At 51.0% G+C, this 19,710-nt stretch overlaps 1 protein-coding gene across 2 annotated transcripts in view; it reads right to left on the minus strand.

Moving 5' to 3' along the window:
• Positions 1-19,710, minus strand: part of SH3PXD2B (SH3 and PX domains 2B) — a 123,428-nt gene that overhangs the window by 75,985 nt on the left and 27,733 nt on the right. For both annotated transcript variants that reach the window (XM_061129478.1, XM_061129477.1), the window contains exon 2: positions 14,164-14,244. In XM_061129478.1, coding sequence (XP_060985461.1) covers positions 14,164-14,244 — 81 coding nt within the window. The remainder of the gene's footprint in view (positions 1-14,163; positions 14,245-19,710) is intronic.

Consider the following 19,710-nt stretch of genomic DNA (forward strand, 5'->3'; position numbering starts at 1 on the left):
TGTGTCCTTGTGTGGCCGTGCGTACACGTCAGCACCGCTCAGTTCTCCCCCCCCCCACCCGCTGTGTCCACGTGTGGCCGTGCATACACGTCAGCACCGCTCAGTTTTCCCCCTCTCCTCCCACCCGCTGTGTCCTTGTGTGGCCATGCGTACACGTCAGCACCACTCAGTTCTCCCCCCCCCACCTGCTGTGTCCACGTGTGGCCGTGTGTATACGTCAGCACCGCTCAGTTCTCCCCCGTCCTCCCACCCGCTGTGTCCTCGTGTGGCTGTGCGTACACGTCAGCACCGTTCAGTTCTCCTCCGTCCTCCCACCCGCTGTGTCCTCGTGTGGCCGTGTGTACACGTCAGCACCGCTCAGTTCTCCCCCGCCCCACCCGCTGTGTCCACGTGTGGCCGAGCGTACACGTCAGCCCCACTCAGTTCTCCCCCGCCCCCACCCGCTGTGTCCACGTGTGGCCGAGCGTACACATCAGCACCGCTCAGTTCTCCCCCCCTCCTCCCACCCGCTGTGTCCACGTGTGGCCGTGTATACACATCAGCACCGCTCAGTTCTCCCCCCTCTCCTCCCACCCGCTGTGTCCACGTGTGGCCGTGTGTACACATCAGCACCTCTCAGTTCTCCCCCGTCCTCCCACCCGCTGTGTCCACGTGTGGCCGGGCGTACACGTCAGCACCGCTCAGTTTTCCCCCTCTCCTCCCACCCGCTGTGTCCTTGTATGGCCGTGCGTACACGTCAGCACCGCTCAGTTCTCCCCCCCCTCCTCCCACCTGCTGTGTCCACGTGTGGCCATGCGTACACGTCAGCAGCTCTCAGTTCTCTCCCCCTCCTCCCACCCACTGTGTCCACGTGTGGCCGTGCGTACACGTTAGCCCCACTCTGTTCTCCCCCCCTCCTCCCACCCGCTGTGTCCACGTGTTTGTTCCCTAAATCTCACAGCAGACTATCTCAACCCAGTCTGATGAGTGTGCAGGCCCAGGACTCAAGGAGAAGAAAAGCGAGTCCTGAGCCTCCCACAGTGGTGGCCGAATGTGAGAAACCTGTCCATCATTTTACCTCAAGGAGAAAGTCACCCTGGATCTTAAGATGTGTCTTAAGACATGGGAAAAAGAGAACCCTAGTGCACTGCTGCTGGGAATGTAAACTGGTGTGGCCACTGTGGAAAACAGCCTGGAGGTGCCTCAGGAAACTAAAAACAGAACTACCATATGACCTAGCAATTCCACCCCTGGGTATACATCCGAAAAGAATGGAAACGTTAATTTGAAAGGATATATGCACCCCAAGGTTCTCAGCAGCACTATTTACAATAACGAAGACAAGGAACAGCCCGAGGGCCCGTCAACAGATGACTGGGTTAGGATGGTGTGGGGGGGTGTGTGCACACATATACATGTAACACACACATATACAATGGAATAGTATTCAGCCATAAAGAATGAGATGCTGCCATCTGCAGTAACATGGATGCACCTAGAGAATACTTTGCTTAGTGAAATAAGTCAGAGAAGGACAAACATTATATATTAACAATATCACTTGTATGTGGAATCTAAAAAATAATACAAATAAATGTATATGCAAAACAGAAACAGACTCAGAGACACAGAAAGCAAACTTGCAGTTACCACGGGAGAAAGGTGAGGAGGGAGGGGCTAATTAGGGGTGTAGGATTAACACGCTAACTACTATACATAAAACAGAGAAGCAACAAGAATATACTGTATAGCGCAGAGAATTATAGCCATTATCTTCTAGAAAACTATAATGAAGTATAATCTACAAAAACACTGAATCGCCATGTTATACACCTAAGACTAACATAACCCTGTGAATCAATGTGGTGGTAATTTAGTCGCTCAGCCGTGTCTGACTCTTGCGACCCCATGGGCTGTAGTCTGCCAGGCTCCTCTGCCCATGGGATTTTCCAGGCAAGAATACTGAAGTGGGTTGCCATTTCCTCCTCCAGGGGATCTTCCCAACCCAGGAATTGAACCCGTGTCTCCTGCGATGCAGGCAGATTCTTTACCAACAGAGCTACTAGGGAAGTTGGTGAATCAACTGTACTGTGATTAAAAAAAGATGCGTACCTCTGATAGCATGAAAGCAGCTTTGAATAGCCTGGGACAAATAAGCACAGCTATGGTGCAGGGGGAGGGAGGAGAGGCCTGAAGTGAGAGCAGAGAAACACGTATACATGCCAAGCACAGTTAGATTCTTCGGACACATCCTCTCACAAAATATGCAGAACGACCCTTTAAGAGATGGACATTATCATCTAGGGAACTTAAGTCCAGAGGAGTGAAGAAATCGGCCATGGGCCTGCAGCCAGCAAGGGAGGGACACAGACAGAAGCCCATGGCTTTTCTGCCGTTCTGTCACCTGCTTCTGAGATGCTACAGTGGTCATTAAAAAGGATTGCTCCCCAGTATTCAGGAAACAGGGTCATTTAGGAGCGCCCTGTCTCCTTAGTACTGTTTAGTGTGACAGCCCTGAGTAGGGGGTGGTCACCGTCAACTTGGCTGGCAACCCTGAAGGGCTCCCCCCGAGGCTGTGGTTTTATTTGTGATTGCCAGTTGGCCCCTACTCTCTGCTATGCTGTGCAGTGATGGGGAACTGCGGCTTATCAGCATCTGGAAAGGACCTGCTGGAAAGGCAGGCTTCCCTTTTTGAATCCAAGAGCTTTTCAATGGTGACACATAGTAGGCATGCAGTAAAAAGTGGCTAAGCCAATGAATGCACGTAAACGAAATCTGGAAATAGGGGCAGCTTCAGATATTTGTGAAGCATCCCTGCTTAATAATATTCACATTACTAACGCACGAGTGTGTGCACTAAGTCACTTCAGTTGTGTCTGACTCTTTGCGACCCCATGGACTGTAGCCCGCCAGGCTCCTCTGTCCATGGGATTCTCTAGGCGAGAAAACTGGAGTGGGTTGCCATGCCCTCCTCTAGAGGCTCTTTCTGACCCAGGGATGAAACCCTCATCTCCTGCGACTCCTGCATTGCAGGAGGATTCTTTACCACTGAGCCACTGCATTACTAATAACAAACAATAATTAGTAATGACTATGAACGTTGGTTTGACAGTTTATAGCTAACAAGCCTTCTCAGACACCTGGATTCGTCTGTCCTTCAGAATAATCCTATGAAATCAATGCACAACCCCCAGGTCACAGATGAGAAGCTCCAGAGCAGAAGGACGTGGTGAACCGCTTGAGGTCACACAGTGACCTCACAGTCACCACCTCAAGTGGTGGGGCAGCCAGTTCAGGTATCTTAACCTAAATCCTCTTCTTTTCCCCTAAGATCACGCTCTTAGGCAGATTCAGACTGTCACATGAACATGAAAAATCAGCCTGAGACCAGGCTAAGTTTCATATTCCATGCACAGGTGGAGTATGCTTTCTTTTTAAAAGCAGAGTGAGTAATCAAGCTCAGCTGCAGAGTCTTTTTGGCACTGTATAAGTTTTGTCTTAACACTATCCTTTTTTTCCTGGAGGAGCGCATGGCAGCTCACTCCAGTATCCTGCCCTGGAGAATCCCATGGACAGAGGAGCCTGGTGGGCTACAGTCCAGAGGGTCATACAGAGTCAGACACGACTGAAGTGACTTAGCGTGTATGCATCTTCTTTTCTTTGTCTCAATTTTATTTGTGAAGACAATGTTGGAATACAGGGAACATTTTTTTAGAAGGTATGCCCTGGTAATCCATCAGCCACACCCTGCCTATGTCCACCCGTCAAGGCTTCTGCTGCGCTTCTGTCTGAGTGCACACACAGGATCAGAGGCCAGGCCCACTGCCGCGTGGCCCTGTGGCCTTCACCGCCGTCAGGAGGTTATTCACCCTCTGTCCTAACTTGTTTTTACCCACATAAGTGGAGCTCAAAGAGCTGAAGTGTCTCCCCAAGTGGTACTAATTTGAGGCAGGTATTATTAATTTGAAGCAGTAGTCTCCAGTTTAATGTTGCAAAGTCTAACCACAGACATTATCCCTGGAGACCAGACAGTCCTGGGGTTTAATGCCGGTGTTTCTTCATGCCAGCTGTGTGACCCTGGCCAGAGACCTAGCCCACTGAGTCTGACTCACCATTTGCAGAACGACGGATGCAGCCTGCTGGGCAGGGGGGTTGTGTAAATGAGTGCTGTGTGTGGCCTGGACATGGGGGCACAGCAGGTGCCCAACAAGGAAGGCCCCTCCTTGCATTCTGCCCACAACGAACGCGATTCTGAGAATCATCTGGGAGTAATTATCAGTATTTTATAAGACTGTGTTTTTGGGTTAAGCATACATAACATAAAATTGATCATTTCAACCATTTTAAGTATACAATTAAGTGGCATTAAGTACATTGTTGTACAACCATCGTCACCCTCCATCTTCAGAGCCTCTTCATCATTCCACATTGAAGCTCTATGTCCATTCCTCTCCTCCAGCCCTTGACAATCACCACCCTACTTTTTATCTCTATACATCTGACTATTCTAGGGACTGCATATAAATATCTGTCCTTTGTGTCTGGCTTATTTCACTTAGAAAAATATCTTCAAGTTTAATCTATATTGTAGTATGCATTGCAATTTCCTTCCTTTTCAGGTCTGAATAATATTCCACCACGAGGCTGTGTTTTAAGGTTGGCCCAACACCTCCCACTATCCAGCTCCCCACAGTGGCCAGAGCTGGGCTTTCCAGTAGAATTTTCTATGATGAAAGAAATGTTCTCCATCTGTGGTGCCCCTTACAGTAGTCACTGGCCCTGGATTGCTATTAAGCACTTGAAAGGGAGCTCCTGTACTGAAGGTGGAACCTTCACTGGATGGAGGAGATGAACTTTTAATTTTATTCAGTTTTAACTAACTTAAATTTAAGTAGCCTCACATGACTAGTGGCTACCATACTGGATAGCACGGGGCTGGACTATAATACTCATTCTCTTCTTTTAGCCTTATCTAGTTTTATTTCATTTTCTTTATTATCCCATCAATGGTAACTGCAATCTGTACGACTGCTATTCGCCAGGAGAGGCGATCAGAGCCTAGGAGCTATTTAGGTCTTACTGTGTTGCGGTTCACAGACCACAAGCTGCTTCTAGCCAGGGAGCTGTCACACTTGGCCCCCACAGGCTTTGAAGCAGAGCCGGGCAGCATCCCAGACCCTCTGTGGGGACCCCAGGCCGCCTGCCCCAGCAGGACCAGAGGCATGCCAGGCAAGTCCACTGCAGACGGTGCCCTTGGAGACTGGATGTCCATGCCCCGCCCCTCAGAGAATGAAAGGAAGCGGTGCCGAGAGTGAGGAGGACTGGAAACCCCGGAGGAAAGTGAGTCAGCCTGGCGGGTGGGAAGGGAGAGGGAGCCACGTCAAGCGGCCACATCACAAGGGAACGGGAGAACACTCCATCAGCAGTTTTCAGGACGCAGCTTGTGGTGGAGGGAGAGAGGCGGGCTGTCCAAGGAAAACACCGTGAGGCCGGCGTGGAGGCCCACACGTGGTTTGTGTTAGCGGCAGCCTGGACTTGGAGGGGTGCACTCCCGCACTGTGACAAAGGCCCCGTGTCCCAGCAGAGCCAGCGCAGGCAGTGGGGAAGGGCCCAGGTGACCGTCATGGGCAGCTGCAGGCTGGCCCGGAGCCATGTGGTTCTCGGGGCAGGACACGCTAAGACCAAAAGCAAAACAGCTCCCAGGCTTTGACCACCTTTCCTTGCAAACAGCCATCTCACAGACTGCAGTTCCCATTGATGTGCGTTGTTGGTTGCCTCTGGGGATTCTGGCCCCTCGACGAGCTTGCTTTGCCTAAATGTCGGCATGTCCTGGTCTCCACTGGAGCCCGCTATCCATCCTGTCTGTCCACGGCCCCACTTCTCTCCTTCTTACGGCCCCTTCTCAGGCAGGGCCGCATGTTCCCAGCCTGACCCCCTTACTGGGCGGCCCTCTGGCCCATCCGCTCTCCCATCACCTCCTCTCTGGTACATGGTAGGCCCATGGGGTATATATGTGCAAAGAATGAATGAACAATGGATGAACAAATGAATGAAGAACTGGGTAACTGGTTTGGTCAGCCACTGTTTAGAAATGGAGAAATTATTTTCCAGGTGGTGGCAACAGGCCCTGGTTTGGGCCTTAGATGCAATCAACCAATACAACCTTCCCTCTTTCTGTTTTCCAAATGAAGAATTACAGTTGGCCCTCCACATCCTCGGGTCCCCTACTTGCAGATTCAACCAATGGCAGATCAAAAATATTTGAGGGAAAAAACTTTCAGAAAGTTCCAGAAAAGCAAAACTTGATTCTACTACAGTTGGCAATGATTTACATAGCATTTACACTGCGTTAGGTATTATAAGTAACCTAGAGATCATTTAAAGCTATATAGGAGAATGCATGTAGGTTATATGCAAATACTACACTATATAATGGGCTTCCCAGGTGGCACTAGTGGTAAAGAACCCACCAGCTAATGCAGGAGAAGCAGGTTTGATCTCTGGCTCAGAAGATCCCCTGGAGGAGGAAATGACAACTCCCTCTAGTATTCTTGTTTGGAAAATCCCATAGACAGAGGAGCCTGGTGGGCTACAGTCCATGGGGACCACAGAATCAGACATGACTTAGTGACTGAGTAGGCATGCATAGTATTTAACACAAGGGACTTGAGCATCTTTGGATTTTGGTATCCGTTGGGGGGTGAAAGGGAGTGGTCCTGGAATCAATTCTCCCACAGATGCTGTGAGAAGAAAGGTAACTCCTATATGGCCTCAGCTCTACACCATCAATATGGCAATGGTTTTCAGATACAAGGGAACAAATATGCTGGTGTGTTTAACACCCAAATTTCAGAAGATAATGTCTGGGGAAAGAAAGTGTGTCTGAGGAGCCAGCAAAGACAGTATCTGGGTAAAGATGCTTGGTGAAAACCCAGGCCAAGTGTTGGCTACGAGCTCGCCGGGAAGTCTTCCCAGCTGGGCAAGGCCTGCCTGCGGAGCGAGAGCTTCAGCTGTGCCCCTCCTACACCTGCTCCCAGAAAAGGCGGGAGAAAACACTCCCTCCCCGAGGCTTCCATGGTGGAGCCTGGGGGCTTCTGGCAGTTCCCAGAGCTCATGAAGTGTGTCAGGGGCTGTCAAACCCAAGGGAGATAGGCCTGTCCTATCTCAACAGAAAGTGGAAACAAACAATGTTTGCCATATGACATGGGACAGCCTCTCCCATCTCTGGGTCTCAGTTCCCTTCTCTGGGGAAAAACAGAAGGCTCAGACCAAGATGCGGCAGCCTGCCTTTGGCTCTGTGATGTGGACAGACCCCGCTGAAAGCACCTGTGCCCAGAAGCAGTCCCCTGAGTGTGGAGGGCTCCTGCTTACAGGACACAAGTGGCCGGTGCTTCTCCCGCCAGCTCCCTGCCTGGCGGGGTGACCGGCTGGCTCCATGCGCCATGGGACTTCTGCAAGATGCCAAGCTAACAGTCCTCTCTCACTCTTTTGCATCTCTGCACACGGTGTCCTCTGTGTGGAACGACCTCCCTCACCCTGTCGGAGGGGCAACTCCTTACTCACAGTCAAGACTGCTTGGCTGCCACCTCCTCCAAGAAGCAAGCCCTGCCCAAGCTCCCTGGCTGGGACAGAGGATGCAGGGACAGACAGTATCTGGAGTCTGGCTCAGCAAATCTTTAATTGTGCCCTCCGTGAGGGAAGCCTCGGTTCCAGGGACGACCATGACCCTTGGCCTTGGGGATGCAGTGAACTCCCGAGAAAACCCAGAGGGCACAGGTCGCAAGGCCTGTAGAGAAGATCCATCACACACTCAGGGTCTGCCTGCGAGGGGTCGGGTCCTGCTCAGAGCAGGCCGCCACAGGACAGATCCTACCTGAACCTCACAAGGCGGTGCCAAGCGGGCCTTCAAAGAGCAGCTCTCTTCAAAGGGCAGAACTCCATGAGGACACAGACTCCAAGGCAATCCTGGGCCGCCAGGAGGTGGGGGTACAGCGGTTAGGAGCACAGGCTTCAGACTCAGCCACGCCCAGGGCTGAATCCCACCCAGGCTCCCTTCCAGACACGTGATTCTGATGCTCTCTGAGCATCCCTTGCCCCATCTGACTTCATGCCTGTGAGCGAGGACTTAATGTACGTGAGTGTGTGCTCAGTCACTTCAGTCGTGTCTGACTCTTCGCGACCCCATGGACTGCAGCCAAGCAGGCTCCTCTGTCCGTGGGATGCTCCAGGCAAGAACACTGGAGTGTGTTGCCATGCCCTCCTCCAGGGCATCTTTCCGACTCAGGGATCCAACCTGCATCTCCTGCACTGCAGGCAGATTCTTTACCACTGAGCCACTGTGGAAGCCCAAGGACCATATGAAATGGTGCATAAATCAGACAGCTGGCATGTTTTGGTAAACATCCACCGATTCTGTTTGTTATGACATTGCTCAACCAACCACATTACCTCAAGGCTCTGCCCTCGGCTCTTTGGGCTCTCCTGTCCCCACCCAACGTCCTGCTTGGAGGCTAGCTCTCTGTTACACTCTGCGAGAGTCTCCAGAGTGGCTCAGATGAGGGCAGAAAGGGAGGTTCAGAGAGGCTGAGGGGCCTGCCCAAGGCTACACAGCTGGTCAGACAGAGGCCTGGGACTGGACACCAGGCCTTTCCACTCCAAGCCCAGGGTCCCCCCCCTGACACCCTCATGTGAGTCCCATGGCCAGATGCCAACCAGAAGCAGCGGGCGTGACTGTCCCCAGAAAGTGACAGAGGGGCCCTTCTTGCTGGGAACTGTCTCTTTTCCCACAGAGGAGCCTGACTCAGGCTCCTTCCTTCTACCCTGGCAGCCTCTGTGCAGGCCTTTTTCTCTGGCCGAGTGTCACCTGCAGGCTGTCTTCTCTTCTCTGGCAGCAACTCTCTGACTTCTTCTGGGGGATCTCCTCTGCCAGTCAGCAAGCATGGATGTGGTGCGGTTCCTCCACTTCCTGGGCTGCTCCTGGCCAGTCACCCAGGATGAACCCCTAAGACTTGTGCTGAGACCGCTGGGGTGTTCTGTTTTCCCCTGAAGTCACTGAGCTGAGTTGTTCGATTAAGCTGGGAGCTATGGCCACTACCATACCAGTCAACACCCTGTTTGGACACAGAGCAAGCCACAAACTAGAGGAAGGCAGGTCCTCACTGACACTGTGGCCCCTAGATCCAGCTGTACCTGATGCCAAGAACCCTGTCTTCTCAGTTCCATTTAGCTAATCAATGTTCTTTTTGAATAATCCATACAGACTAGGTTTCTGTCATCCATAACTAAAACAATTCTGACTAAAACAAGGTCTCATGGCCAGGAAGTGGCAGCATTTGGATCAAAGCCCAGGATCTTAACCACTCTATTAAACTGGCATCATCTCCTGCTCTAATCTTCATGCCAGTTCCTAGCAGCAACCCACGCCCATCAATAATCCCAAGAGCTCACATTTGCTGAGGGCTTGACAGCCCAGAAACTGCTCTCGCACACATCATCACTTTTCTACAAAAAGGAATTGAGATATACTTCACATACCATAAAATTCACCCTTTTAAAGTGTACAATTTAGTGGTTTTTAGTATATTTACAAGGTTGTGCAACCATGACCACTATCTGATTCCAGAACAATTTCATCACCCCCAAAAGACACCCAGTACCCATTAGGAGGCTCTCCTCCTTTCTCCCTCCCCCTGGTTCCTGGCAGCCACTAATCTGCTTTCTATCTCTATGGATTTGCCTCTTCCGGACACACGTCATCACTTTTAACTCCAGAGGAGCCTTGTGAAGTAGTGACTCATGAGGGGCGCACAGCACAGCAGAATGGCTGAGACTGTGACCCCGGTGTTGCCCGCCCAGCTTCAAATCCAAGCTCTAATGCTCACTGGCTATGTGACCTTGGGCAGATGCCTGAACCTTTCTGAGCCTGGGTTTCTTCATCTGTACTATCTGATAAGCTTGACACGAGGATTAAACAAGTCATTTCATCTCGAGGCTAAGTGGGCAACATCCCAGGAATACCAGCTGTTTCTACTATGGCCACCCCACGCTACTGATGAAGAAGTCACCATCGGGCACAGAGGGGTTAAGGGGAGTGCCCATGGCCACACAGCACAGGTGGCTGGGCCCCAAGTCTCCTGACCGAGTCCTCTGCTGTTTCCATTACGCCACACTGGCCGAGCTGCTCCTCCATGAAAGATCGACCGTCCCCTACACTCTGAGCCAAGCTGCTTCTGAAAAAGCCAAGGCTACTCGCCAGCCAGGAGTGGGGGCGGGGTGAGTCATGAAATCACCCGACTTCAGGGTGCTGTGGTCTCATGCGGGCGGGCCTCCTCCTCGCCTGGTCCTTGGGATCAGCCCACTTTGGCGGGTGGGGTCCTGCCTTGACTTCTTCCAGTTTCCCCCAATCCGGTCTGGGGTTGGAGGCAGGGCAGGCCCCTTTGGAATTTCAGGACTCTCCCACTCCAGCTGCCCATCTGGAACTCCTTAAAGCTCCCTTAAGCCCTGCCTCTAGACGACTTTGTTATGGGAGTGGAGTCTCAGGCGGCTTTATGTCACAGTAAACCTCCAATTATTACCTATTATGGCGAGGCAGGGAGGAAACCTCACTTTTAAGTTCTGGGAGAAGTAAGAAAGTTGAGTTACAATAGGAGAGTGGAGGGAACACAGGCTCTGGGCCAGGGCGCCCTGGGATCCAGCCCTGCCTCAAACGTCCCCAAATGATGTCCCTTTGGGCAGGTCCCATCTGAGCACAGTGACAGCAGATGGCTGCCACTGCTCGCGGAGCCCGGCAACGCTCAGGGAGCTGTCACAAGAGATGCGGGGAAAGTGCTTTCATTCTTAACACGGGGGTGCGGAAACGGGCTCAGAATCAGAGCAGTGACACCAAGCGAGACCGAGAAGGCAAAGCTGAGACGTGAACTCAGGTCGGTCAGACCCCAGAAGTCAAGGTCAGAAGCCTTGAGCTCAGCTGGGACGGGCAAACCGATGACCCAGTCAAACTCCCCACACAGTGCCCGGCCCACGGGGTGAGTGTGAAAGGGCAGCAGTGAGCACCTCCACCCGTGCCTCCCGGGCCTCCTCCTCACTCTCTTCCCATGAACTTCCTCCTCCAGGCAATGCTGTTCCACCCGCTCCACCCTTTGGGCCACAGATGGCAGGCTCAGGGGTGGACTCTGACACTCAGGTGCTCTCTCTCAGACACTGGAATCGGCACCCAAACTCCAGCGCCTGGACACGGGGAAGGGCACTTCACCTCGGGAGTGAAAGTGATGATTGGGGGATGTGGGTCAATGGGCCAGCAGAGGAAGCTGGCCCAGAGTGGTTGGCAGGAAAGGGAGCTTGTTAGGACAGTTTCTGGCAATGTGAAATGTGGCCTGGGGGCTTCTGGAGGGTCATTCTATTGCTGGCTCCGGGACCCTGTGAAGCCAACTACACTCCTCGCTCTGGGTTCCATGGGGGCACACCTGCCTCCTTGCATCAATCCACCCCACTTCTGTCTGCCTAAGCTAGCTGGGAGGGTGTCTGTTCTGTGCACGCCATTATTCTCTAGGCGAGCAGTCACCCACGTCACCCATCTCTGCCCCCTCTGCTCCTTCTTGGATACATCAAGCAGGGAAGAGGCCTCTGAAAGCAAAATGCAGGTAGCACTCCCTGCTCTCCCCAGAGCAGACCCTCAGTGCATAAAAAAAATCAGTCTAACAACTTGCAAAATATTAACCCAACACCCATGCTTTAGAGATCTGCCATAATGGGTCTGCATAAATCACCCCTGTGTCTGGGAAAGAGGGTGTGGCTCCCCATCAGTTTCACACAGGACTGAGGTTCAGCTCATGGTGTCTGGAGGCATCACCTTCCCCGCCTTTGCCCCAGGGTCAGCCCTACCCTACTCCCCCTCACCAAGCCTGTGTCTACTCCTTCCTTTATTTATTTACTGGCTGTGCCACATGGTTTGTGGGATCTCAGGATCTTAGTTCCCCAATCAGGGATTGAACTCACGCCCCCTGCAGTGGAAGCATGGAGTCTTAATCACTGGACTGCCGGCGAAGTCCCCTGCCGAGTCAGTTGTGGATAGTATCTTAGCATCTTTAACACAGAGCCTCTTTGGGTATTGACATTTGGTACATGTTTGCTGTGGACCAGAAGAAAAATATTGTTTGTATATGATCCTGTTTGGTTTTATTGCATCACTGGGTTCATTACATTTTAACTAGTTAGGCGACAGGGGTTAACTGCTGGCCCAACAATGACTCTTGGCAGTGTGTAATGTAGACTGTTCGGCGATGCTGGGGAAACTGGTTAAGAGCACATTAACATTGCTCCTCCCCCTTTAAAATATTGAAACACAGGCTCTGAAAATCTGTCTGACATTTTCAGGAACAGATTAGGTCTGTTCAACCAAGGATGCCTGTGGTTAGTATCACCTAACCTTCAGAAAGAACATGGGAAGCACAGAGACAGGCTGGTGTGTGGAGGACCAGGGCCCTTCTGACGGCCCCACAGTGCCTTCCCTACCTCGGATCACAGCTGTTCTCTCCACGTCTCAGTTCCCGGCCCCGCGACTGGGAGGCTGGGCAGGGACTGGCTAAGTCCACTGGCCATCACGTTCCTCAGCCCTGTTGACTGTCTTAGAGATGAGCCTACAAAACAGTGTTTGCTGGCACTTCTGTGAAGTGACCTTTCACTCTTTCCTGCTGAGTGTGAGCCCAGAGCATTTTGCAACCACATGAGACCTGAGCTAAAGCCAACGCCAGGGAACTGGGAATCCAGGACAAGAGAGAGAAGCTGGACAAGAGGACACAGTGGAAAACCCTGGATCAAGCTGTGCCTGAAGCTTGCCAGTTTCCCTCTCCCAGGGCATTCTATTACAACAGTCCCCTAAATCCTCCTGTTTACTTAGGCCAGTTTGAGTGGGGTTTCCGTTATTTGCAACAAAACCAGCCTAATTGGTACAGAGGAAAAGAAGACAGTCATCTCCATGAGGCCAGTGTACTGGCCTGCCAGGTATGTGAACCCCTCACCACATGGCAAGGAGCACTTGTGAATTCAGGAAGCCACGCAAGTTCCCATCTCCTCCTAAGGCCTATGTTTTCTTAAGAAATTTGCTACATGATCTCAGGCACTGTGACTTCTCGAGATACACTTGCTCTGATTTCCTGGCCGTTGGGGATGTCAGGATAATGCTACTGATCTATGGATTAGAGGTCTTTTGCCCCAGTGGGGAGGGGCTTGCACAGAGCTGTCCAGAGGCTCCATACGAGACTGGTGGTGCTCAGTATGGACATTAGTTCATCCCTTTGTTCACTTGCTCATTCATCCATTCACAAACGCTGACTGGCTACATACAGTGTCCTTGAGTGAAACACGAAGGAGGGAGAGGATAAAGAAGACGCGGTTCCTACCCACAACAGCCATGGATTAGAGCGGGACAGGCAGACAACTTCAACAGTCAGGACAAAGGGATACAGAGCTGTCGGGGCAGAGGAGACCTGACTCCCGCTGGCTGGGAGATGAAGCCAGACCAGGCTCTCCAGGGCCTGAGAGTCCTGAAGGGCGGCGAGCTGACGAGGGCCTGGAGGGTGCAGGAAGCGTTTCAGGCGAGGACCGGCGCGAGGAAAGGGCAAGTGCGAACCCCTCAATACACAGCAGGTGTTTCAGAGGCTAAGCATGGAGCCTGATGGGGAGAGGAGGCCAAGGTGAGGGAAGATTTGGGTCTGTCTTGACAGCAGAATAGCCCCATAAAGTCTGATCACATAACTCACCAGCAAACATGACTATACAAGTTTAAGATCTGAACGCCAAAGCCAAACACAATTTCCAGACTAGCCTCCATTCTAGAGCAGTCAACAGGAGGCTTTCTTTTATTTGAAAAATACTGAATATCAAAGCAAAAGCAATACAGCCCATCCCTTATGTCCCCAAAGTGATGGACACCTTAATTTTTTTTTTTTTAATATGGAATGCTCCACAAATTTGTGTTATCCCTACACAGGGGCCAGACTCATCTTCTCTACATCTTTATAGTAGATGCGCTGCTGAGGCGAGCACATGGACATCACTTTTAAGTCTAGAAAATAAATACTGTGCATCCACTGTGGGTGAGGATCCAGGCTCTGAAGTCAAAGCGGAAAGTAGGTCCATACATACTCTTTCCCACCCTGCAGCTCCCTGGAGACCCCACATCCTTACCTGGAGATCGAAGAACTTGCTGTAGCGCCGGTAAATGGCCTCCGTGGAGCCACTGGACCAGGTGACCCGGATGATGTAGACCTGCAGGGGGGAATGGAGACAGCCGTTAACGCCAAGGCAGCCTCTCCATCGCCAGGAGCCGAGAGCAAAGCGCAACGGTCAGAGGCAGGAAGGCCTGGGTTTGACTCTCAGCTCTGCCCCCGCCCAGCTGAATGACTTGGGACAGGCTACTCGCCCTCACTGAGACCCAGCTTCCTCTCCAGTAAAATGGGTATAATACCCTCGCCTCTGACACTTGTGCAAAGGATCACAAGCAATCTAGTCTAGGAAAGCATAAGCACCCTGCTTATCTCAGGAGATGCTGCTGTTTTCAGGATTTCTTACTCTCCACTCAATTCAGGGAGCTATTGGGCTGGCTATTTTGTCAGCATCATTCTTAAGACTTGGATTTGTCAGAAGTCACAGCAACCTGTGGCTCTCAGCTCTCTTGCATTTCTCATAAGCTTAGCCATCAAGTCATTTCCTCAAGCTGGGGCCTGGGCCGAGTCATCACTTCCCTCTATGTGACAGTTTCTCCATCTGTAAAGTGGGTTAATACCATCTGTTTCTGCTGCTTACCAGGACAGCGCGAGGCTCCGATAAAGCAGAAGATGGGAAACCACTCTACAAACCACAGGGCCATGTTTCTAACCTCTGTCACTAACTGAAGCACGCACAGAAAATAACACATCGACAACAAACTCAGGCAAACCAAGGTGACGACGGAGGTCAGAGGCCTCTGGCTGGGGACTCTGCTGGCCCTGGACACCACCTGGGCACTCAAGGGATGAGGGATCAGCACATCCATTCCTGCTTTGCACAAACGATCTGGGGTTACAGGGCGCTGTGACATGTAAAACATACATGTGTGAAAGCCGTCTAGAAACAGAAATAAACCCGAGGGGCTGGGTGTTGTTAGAGGCAGGGGAGTCCATGGGCAAGGCTTCTGACTCCATGAGTGGCGAGTGAGCTGGGGAGACAGTATGTGCATAAATGAAGATAAATAACATGTGGACAGTGGAAATCACTACAGACGGTGACTGCAGCCATAAAATTAAAAGACACTTGCTCCTTGGGAGAAAAGCTACGACAATCCTGCTGCTGCTGCTGCTGCTAAGTCGTTTCAGTCATGTCTGACTCTGTGAGACCCCATAGACGGCAGCCCACCAGGCTCCCCCGTCCCTGGGATTCTCCAGGCAAGAACACTGGAGTGGGTTGCCATTTCCTTCTCCAATGCATGAAAGTGAAAAGTGAAAGTGAAGTCGCTCAGTTGTGTCTGACTCTTAGCGATCCCATGGACTGCAGCCCACCAGGCTCCTCCGTCCATGGGATTTTCCAGGCAAGTGGGGCGCCAGAGTGGGGCGCCATTGCCATTTCCAATGACAATCCTAGACAGCATACTAAAAAGCAGAGATATCACTTTGCTGACAACGGTCCATCTAGTCAAAGCTATGGTTTTTCCAGTAGTAGTGTACCGATGTGCGAGTTGGACCATAAAGGCTGAGTGCCAAAGAATTGATGCTTTTGAACTGTGGTGCTGAAGATTCTTGAGAGTCACTTGGACTGCAAGGAGATCAAACCAGTAAATCCTAAAGGATATCAACCCTGAATATTCATTGGAAGGACTGATGCTAAATAAAGCTCCAATACTTTGGCCACCCGATGTGCAGAGCTGATTGATTTGAAAAGACCCTGATGCTGGGAAAGATTGAAGGCAAGAGGAGAAGGGGGCGACAGAGGATGAGATGGTTGCATGGCATCACCGATTCAATGGACATGATTTTGAGCAAATGCCATGGGGATAGTCCATGAGGTTACAAACATTCAGACACAACTGAGTGACTGAACAACTACAGTAGACATCATTATTTTTTGCATTTAAATTTTTGTTAAATTGGAGCATAACTGCTTCACAATGTTACATCGGCTTCTGCCACAGAACAATGTGAATCAGCTATGAGTATACATACATCCCCTCCGTCCTGCGCCTCCCTCCCACCCCCAGCTCTATGTCATTGCAGAGTGCTGACTGAGCTCCCCGTGTTAGACAGCAGCCTCCCACGAGTCACGTTTACACATCGTAGAGGATACACGTCAATGCCACTCTCTTAGTTCTTCCCACCCTCTCCTTCCCCTGCGTATCATTATTTTACTGTGTTGATAAACCTTTCTTTCAACCAGAGTGCCTGGACTTTTCTCCTGGGAACCTCCTTTCCCACCTCAACATAGTCCTTTAGGCACCACGCTGGATACCACTGTCCATAGTGGTATCTGGTTAAGGAGTGATCTGGTTAAGCGACTGGTTAAGGAGTGATCTGGTTAAGTGACTGGTTAAGGAGTGATCACATGACTCATGCCAGGCCAATCATAGCCATTAAGAATCAGCTCTGGGACTTCTGCTCCGACCTTGAGAAAAACAAGTTCTCTTTTCCCTGAGGTTACTCTGCTGTTAGTTCATGACCTGGAGTTGCTGGGGGACTATCTCATCATCACTGAGGAGGAATGTGCCTGAGAACGATGCTAGTATCAGTAGGTTTCTCCCATCCAAGTACTAACCAGGCCCGAACCTGCTTAGCTTCCGAGATCAGACGAGATGGGGCTCATTCGGGGCGGTAGGGCCGTAGACTGTCAGTAGATTCTGATGACACAGTCTGACCTTAGGGCCAGCTCTGCATGCAGCTCAATCTGCTCCCGGTCTCTCCAGTTTCCTGAGCCAGTAAATCTTGGGCCACACCCACACTCCGGGATTATTTTTGAAGCCAGTTTGAGTTGGGTTTTTGACACATGTAATTTAGTCCTGACTGGCACAGGAAGCGGGGCAAGACAGCTCTCTGAAGCTTGAAGTCATTGTGGTGTACCTCGAAGGGCAGGTCGATGCAGAGAGCAGAAGGGGAAGGGAGAGACGGTGGGTGGTGGGGGACAGCGGCGCAGCAGAGACCAGCTCAGGAGGGGAAGGGAGAGACGGTGGGCGGTGGGGGACGGCGGCGGAGCAGAGACCAGCTCAGGAGGGGAAGGGAGAGACGGTGGGCGGTGGGGGACGGCGGCGCAGCAGAGACCAGTTCAGGAGGGGAAGGGAGAGACGGTGGGCGGTGGGGGACGGCGGCGCAGCAGAGACCAGCTCAGGAGGGGAAGGGAGAGACGGTGGGCAGTGGGGGACGACGGCAGAGCAGAGACCAGCTGAGGGAGTACAGGGGCCAGGCCGGCAGGGGTCTCCAAGGTGGTTTTAAACAAAGCCTCTCCCCAAATGAGTTCTTGCTAGGATACCTTCATTCAAAACAGGAAAAGAGGACCAGCTTTGGGCAGAGGGAGCCAGAGCCCATTGTAAACACTGGGGGCTGAAGGGAGAAGGTTCTCCCAGTGAAAAGAGATGAAAAATTGATAGACAAATCAGGACAAGGTGGGAGGTGCCCTTGAATGCCCAACTCAGAGGTTCACTGGGAACAACCTCTCCAAATCCAACATCTATTTCATTTCAGTGAGGCAAGGCAGGGAGGAAAGAACTTGGGATCTAGAATCAGTTTCCCAACCCCCAGAGCCTCAGTTTCCTTATCTGTAAAATGGAGTCATCAAGCCCATCTCACATAGCCTTACGATGATTATCAGAGATAAAGCTCTGAGCTCCTTGCCTGGCAGAGAGGAAAGGTTCAAGAAGCCTTAGTATCCTGCACTCTGATTCCCCAGTGCCTACCCAGCCTCTGTTTTAGAAAGAAATGATTTCATGATTTCACAGGGATTCATGCATCTTGGCCCTTTTCTCTCCCTTTTGTCTCCCACTAGTCCTGGGTCGCTTATGGAGCCAAAGAACAGGTCAAGGCATCCTTTGGGCCACAGAGTCACCCTGGAAAAGTGATTTTACAACAAAAAGAGTTATTATCAAAGCCACCCCAATAGTCATCAGTGTTATGAGAAAGAAAACACCAATTCTGCTTCACTAAAATGAAGGAGAGAGTTGGACAGTCCGGAACCTACTCTTAGAGAGTGGGAAGACAGGCAATAAACCAGCTGATGAAGAAATATTTGTGTCATTTAAGTTACAGTCAGTGCTAGGAAGGACCCCAAAGCCCGCTGTGACAGTGCAAGACACGAGTGGTGGGGTGGGTGTTCCTAGAAAGCAAAGTCCCTCTGAAGCACCTGAAAGATGCCTGGCATCTTGAACTGACACCTGAAAGATGACGAACTGGCCTGGAGAAGAGCTGAGGAATGTGTATTCCACACAGAAAGAAAAGTGCAAACAAAGATGCGCAGGCTGGAAAATGCTTGGCATGTTTGAGGAACCAGAAGACCATTAAGGCAGAACAGAGCTGGCGGGGAAGGGGGTATTCCCAGGAGGGGCAGCGGCGGCATCACTGCAGGCTTATAAGCCAGGGTGAGGAACTTTATTCTGTTGAAGGTTAGAGAGGCGCAGGGGTTGGGGAAAAAGGATGAGATATAATTTAATGTATGATTAAAAATAAATATATATGTAGATATATATACACACATGCATACCTCTGGCTGTTGTGCAGAAAATGGTTTTGAAAAGGGGCAGGGAAACTAGTAAATGGGCTTTCCCACATCTGAAAGGGACCATGGAACTCAGTCAATGCAATGGTCCCACCTTCCAGATGGGTAAACCGAGGCCCAGCATATACCTTACCAAGAGTCCCCATCCTGGGAGATGTATAAGCAAAGTTTAGATGACTATCTGTGAAGGACAATGCCAAAATGGATTAAAAAACAAGAAAAGAAAGATAATTGAAGATGTAAAAGCCAACACAAAGCATACACCCATAAATGGAAAAAAACAATTCTGCTTACACAATTCATTCTTGATCTCTTGCTTACAATTTTAAAAGTTCTGTCCCTATGGTACAAGAACTCTGCAGCAGATCTAATTGTTTACTGGAATCAACCTCTGAACACAATTTGATAGCTTCAATTTTTAGGCACAGATCTAACTTTTTAATAAGAATTGTCCCACTGCAGGGCTTTGGCCTTGCCCAGGGCTTGGGGGCTGGTGAAAGAGCCCGTGTGCTGGGTTCTAACGCCAGCTCTGCTGTGGGTTGAAACTCACAAGGTATCAGTCTCTCTGGCCACAGCCTCCTCCTCTCTAACATGGGGGCCACAGGAAACCAACGTACGGTTCCCAAGGGGTAAGCGGAGGAGGGATAAACTGGGAGGTTGGGATTGACATGTACACACCACTATATATAAACTCAACAACTAACAAGAGCCTGCTGCATAGTACAGGGAACTCAGAACTCTGCAATGACCCGTATGGGAACAGAGTCTAAGAAAGCGTGGATATGCGTGTAAGTATAACTGATTCACTGTGCCGTGTACCTGAAACTAACACAACAGTGTAAACCAAGTATACTATAAAAATTAATAAAAAATGAACTAAATGGAACGGGGACACTAATTCCCATGAGGACTCACTATAGTAACGAGGCACACAGGGCCTTGTCCAGGGCCAGCACCCACGAGCTGCGTCTGGTATTCCCTCTGGCCAGGTGCCCCCTCCTCTCC

This window comes from Dama dama, chromosome 25 (assembly GCF_033118175.1).
Source record: "Dama dama isolate Ldn47 chromosome 25, ASM3311817v1, whole genome shotgun sequence".
Taxonomy (NCBI): Eukaryota; Metazoa; Chordata; class Mammalia; order Artiodactyla; family Cervidae; genus Dama; species Dama dama.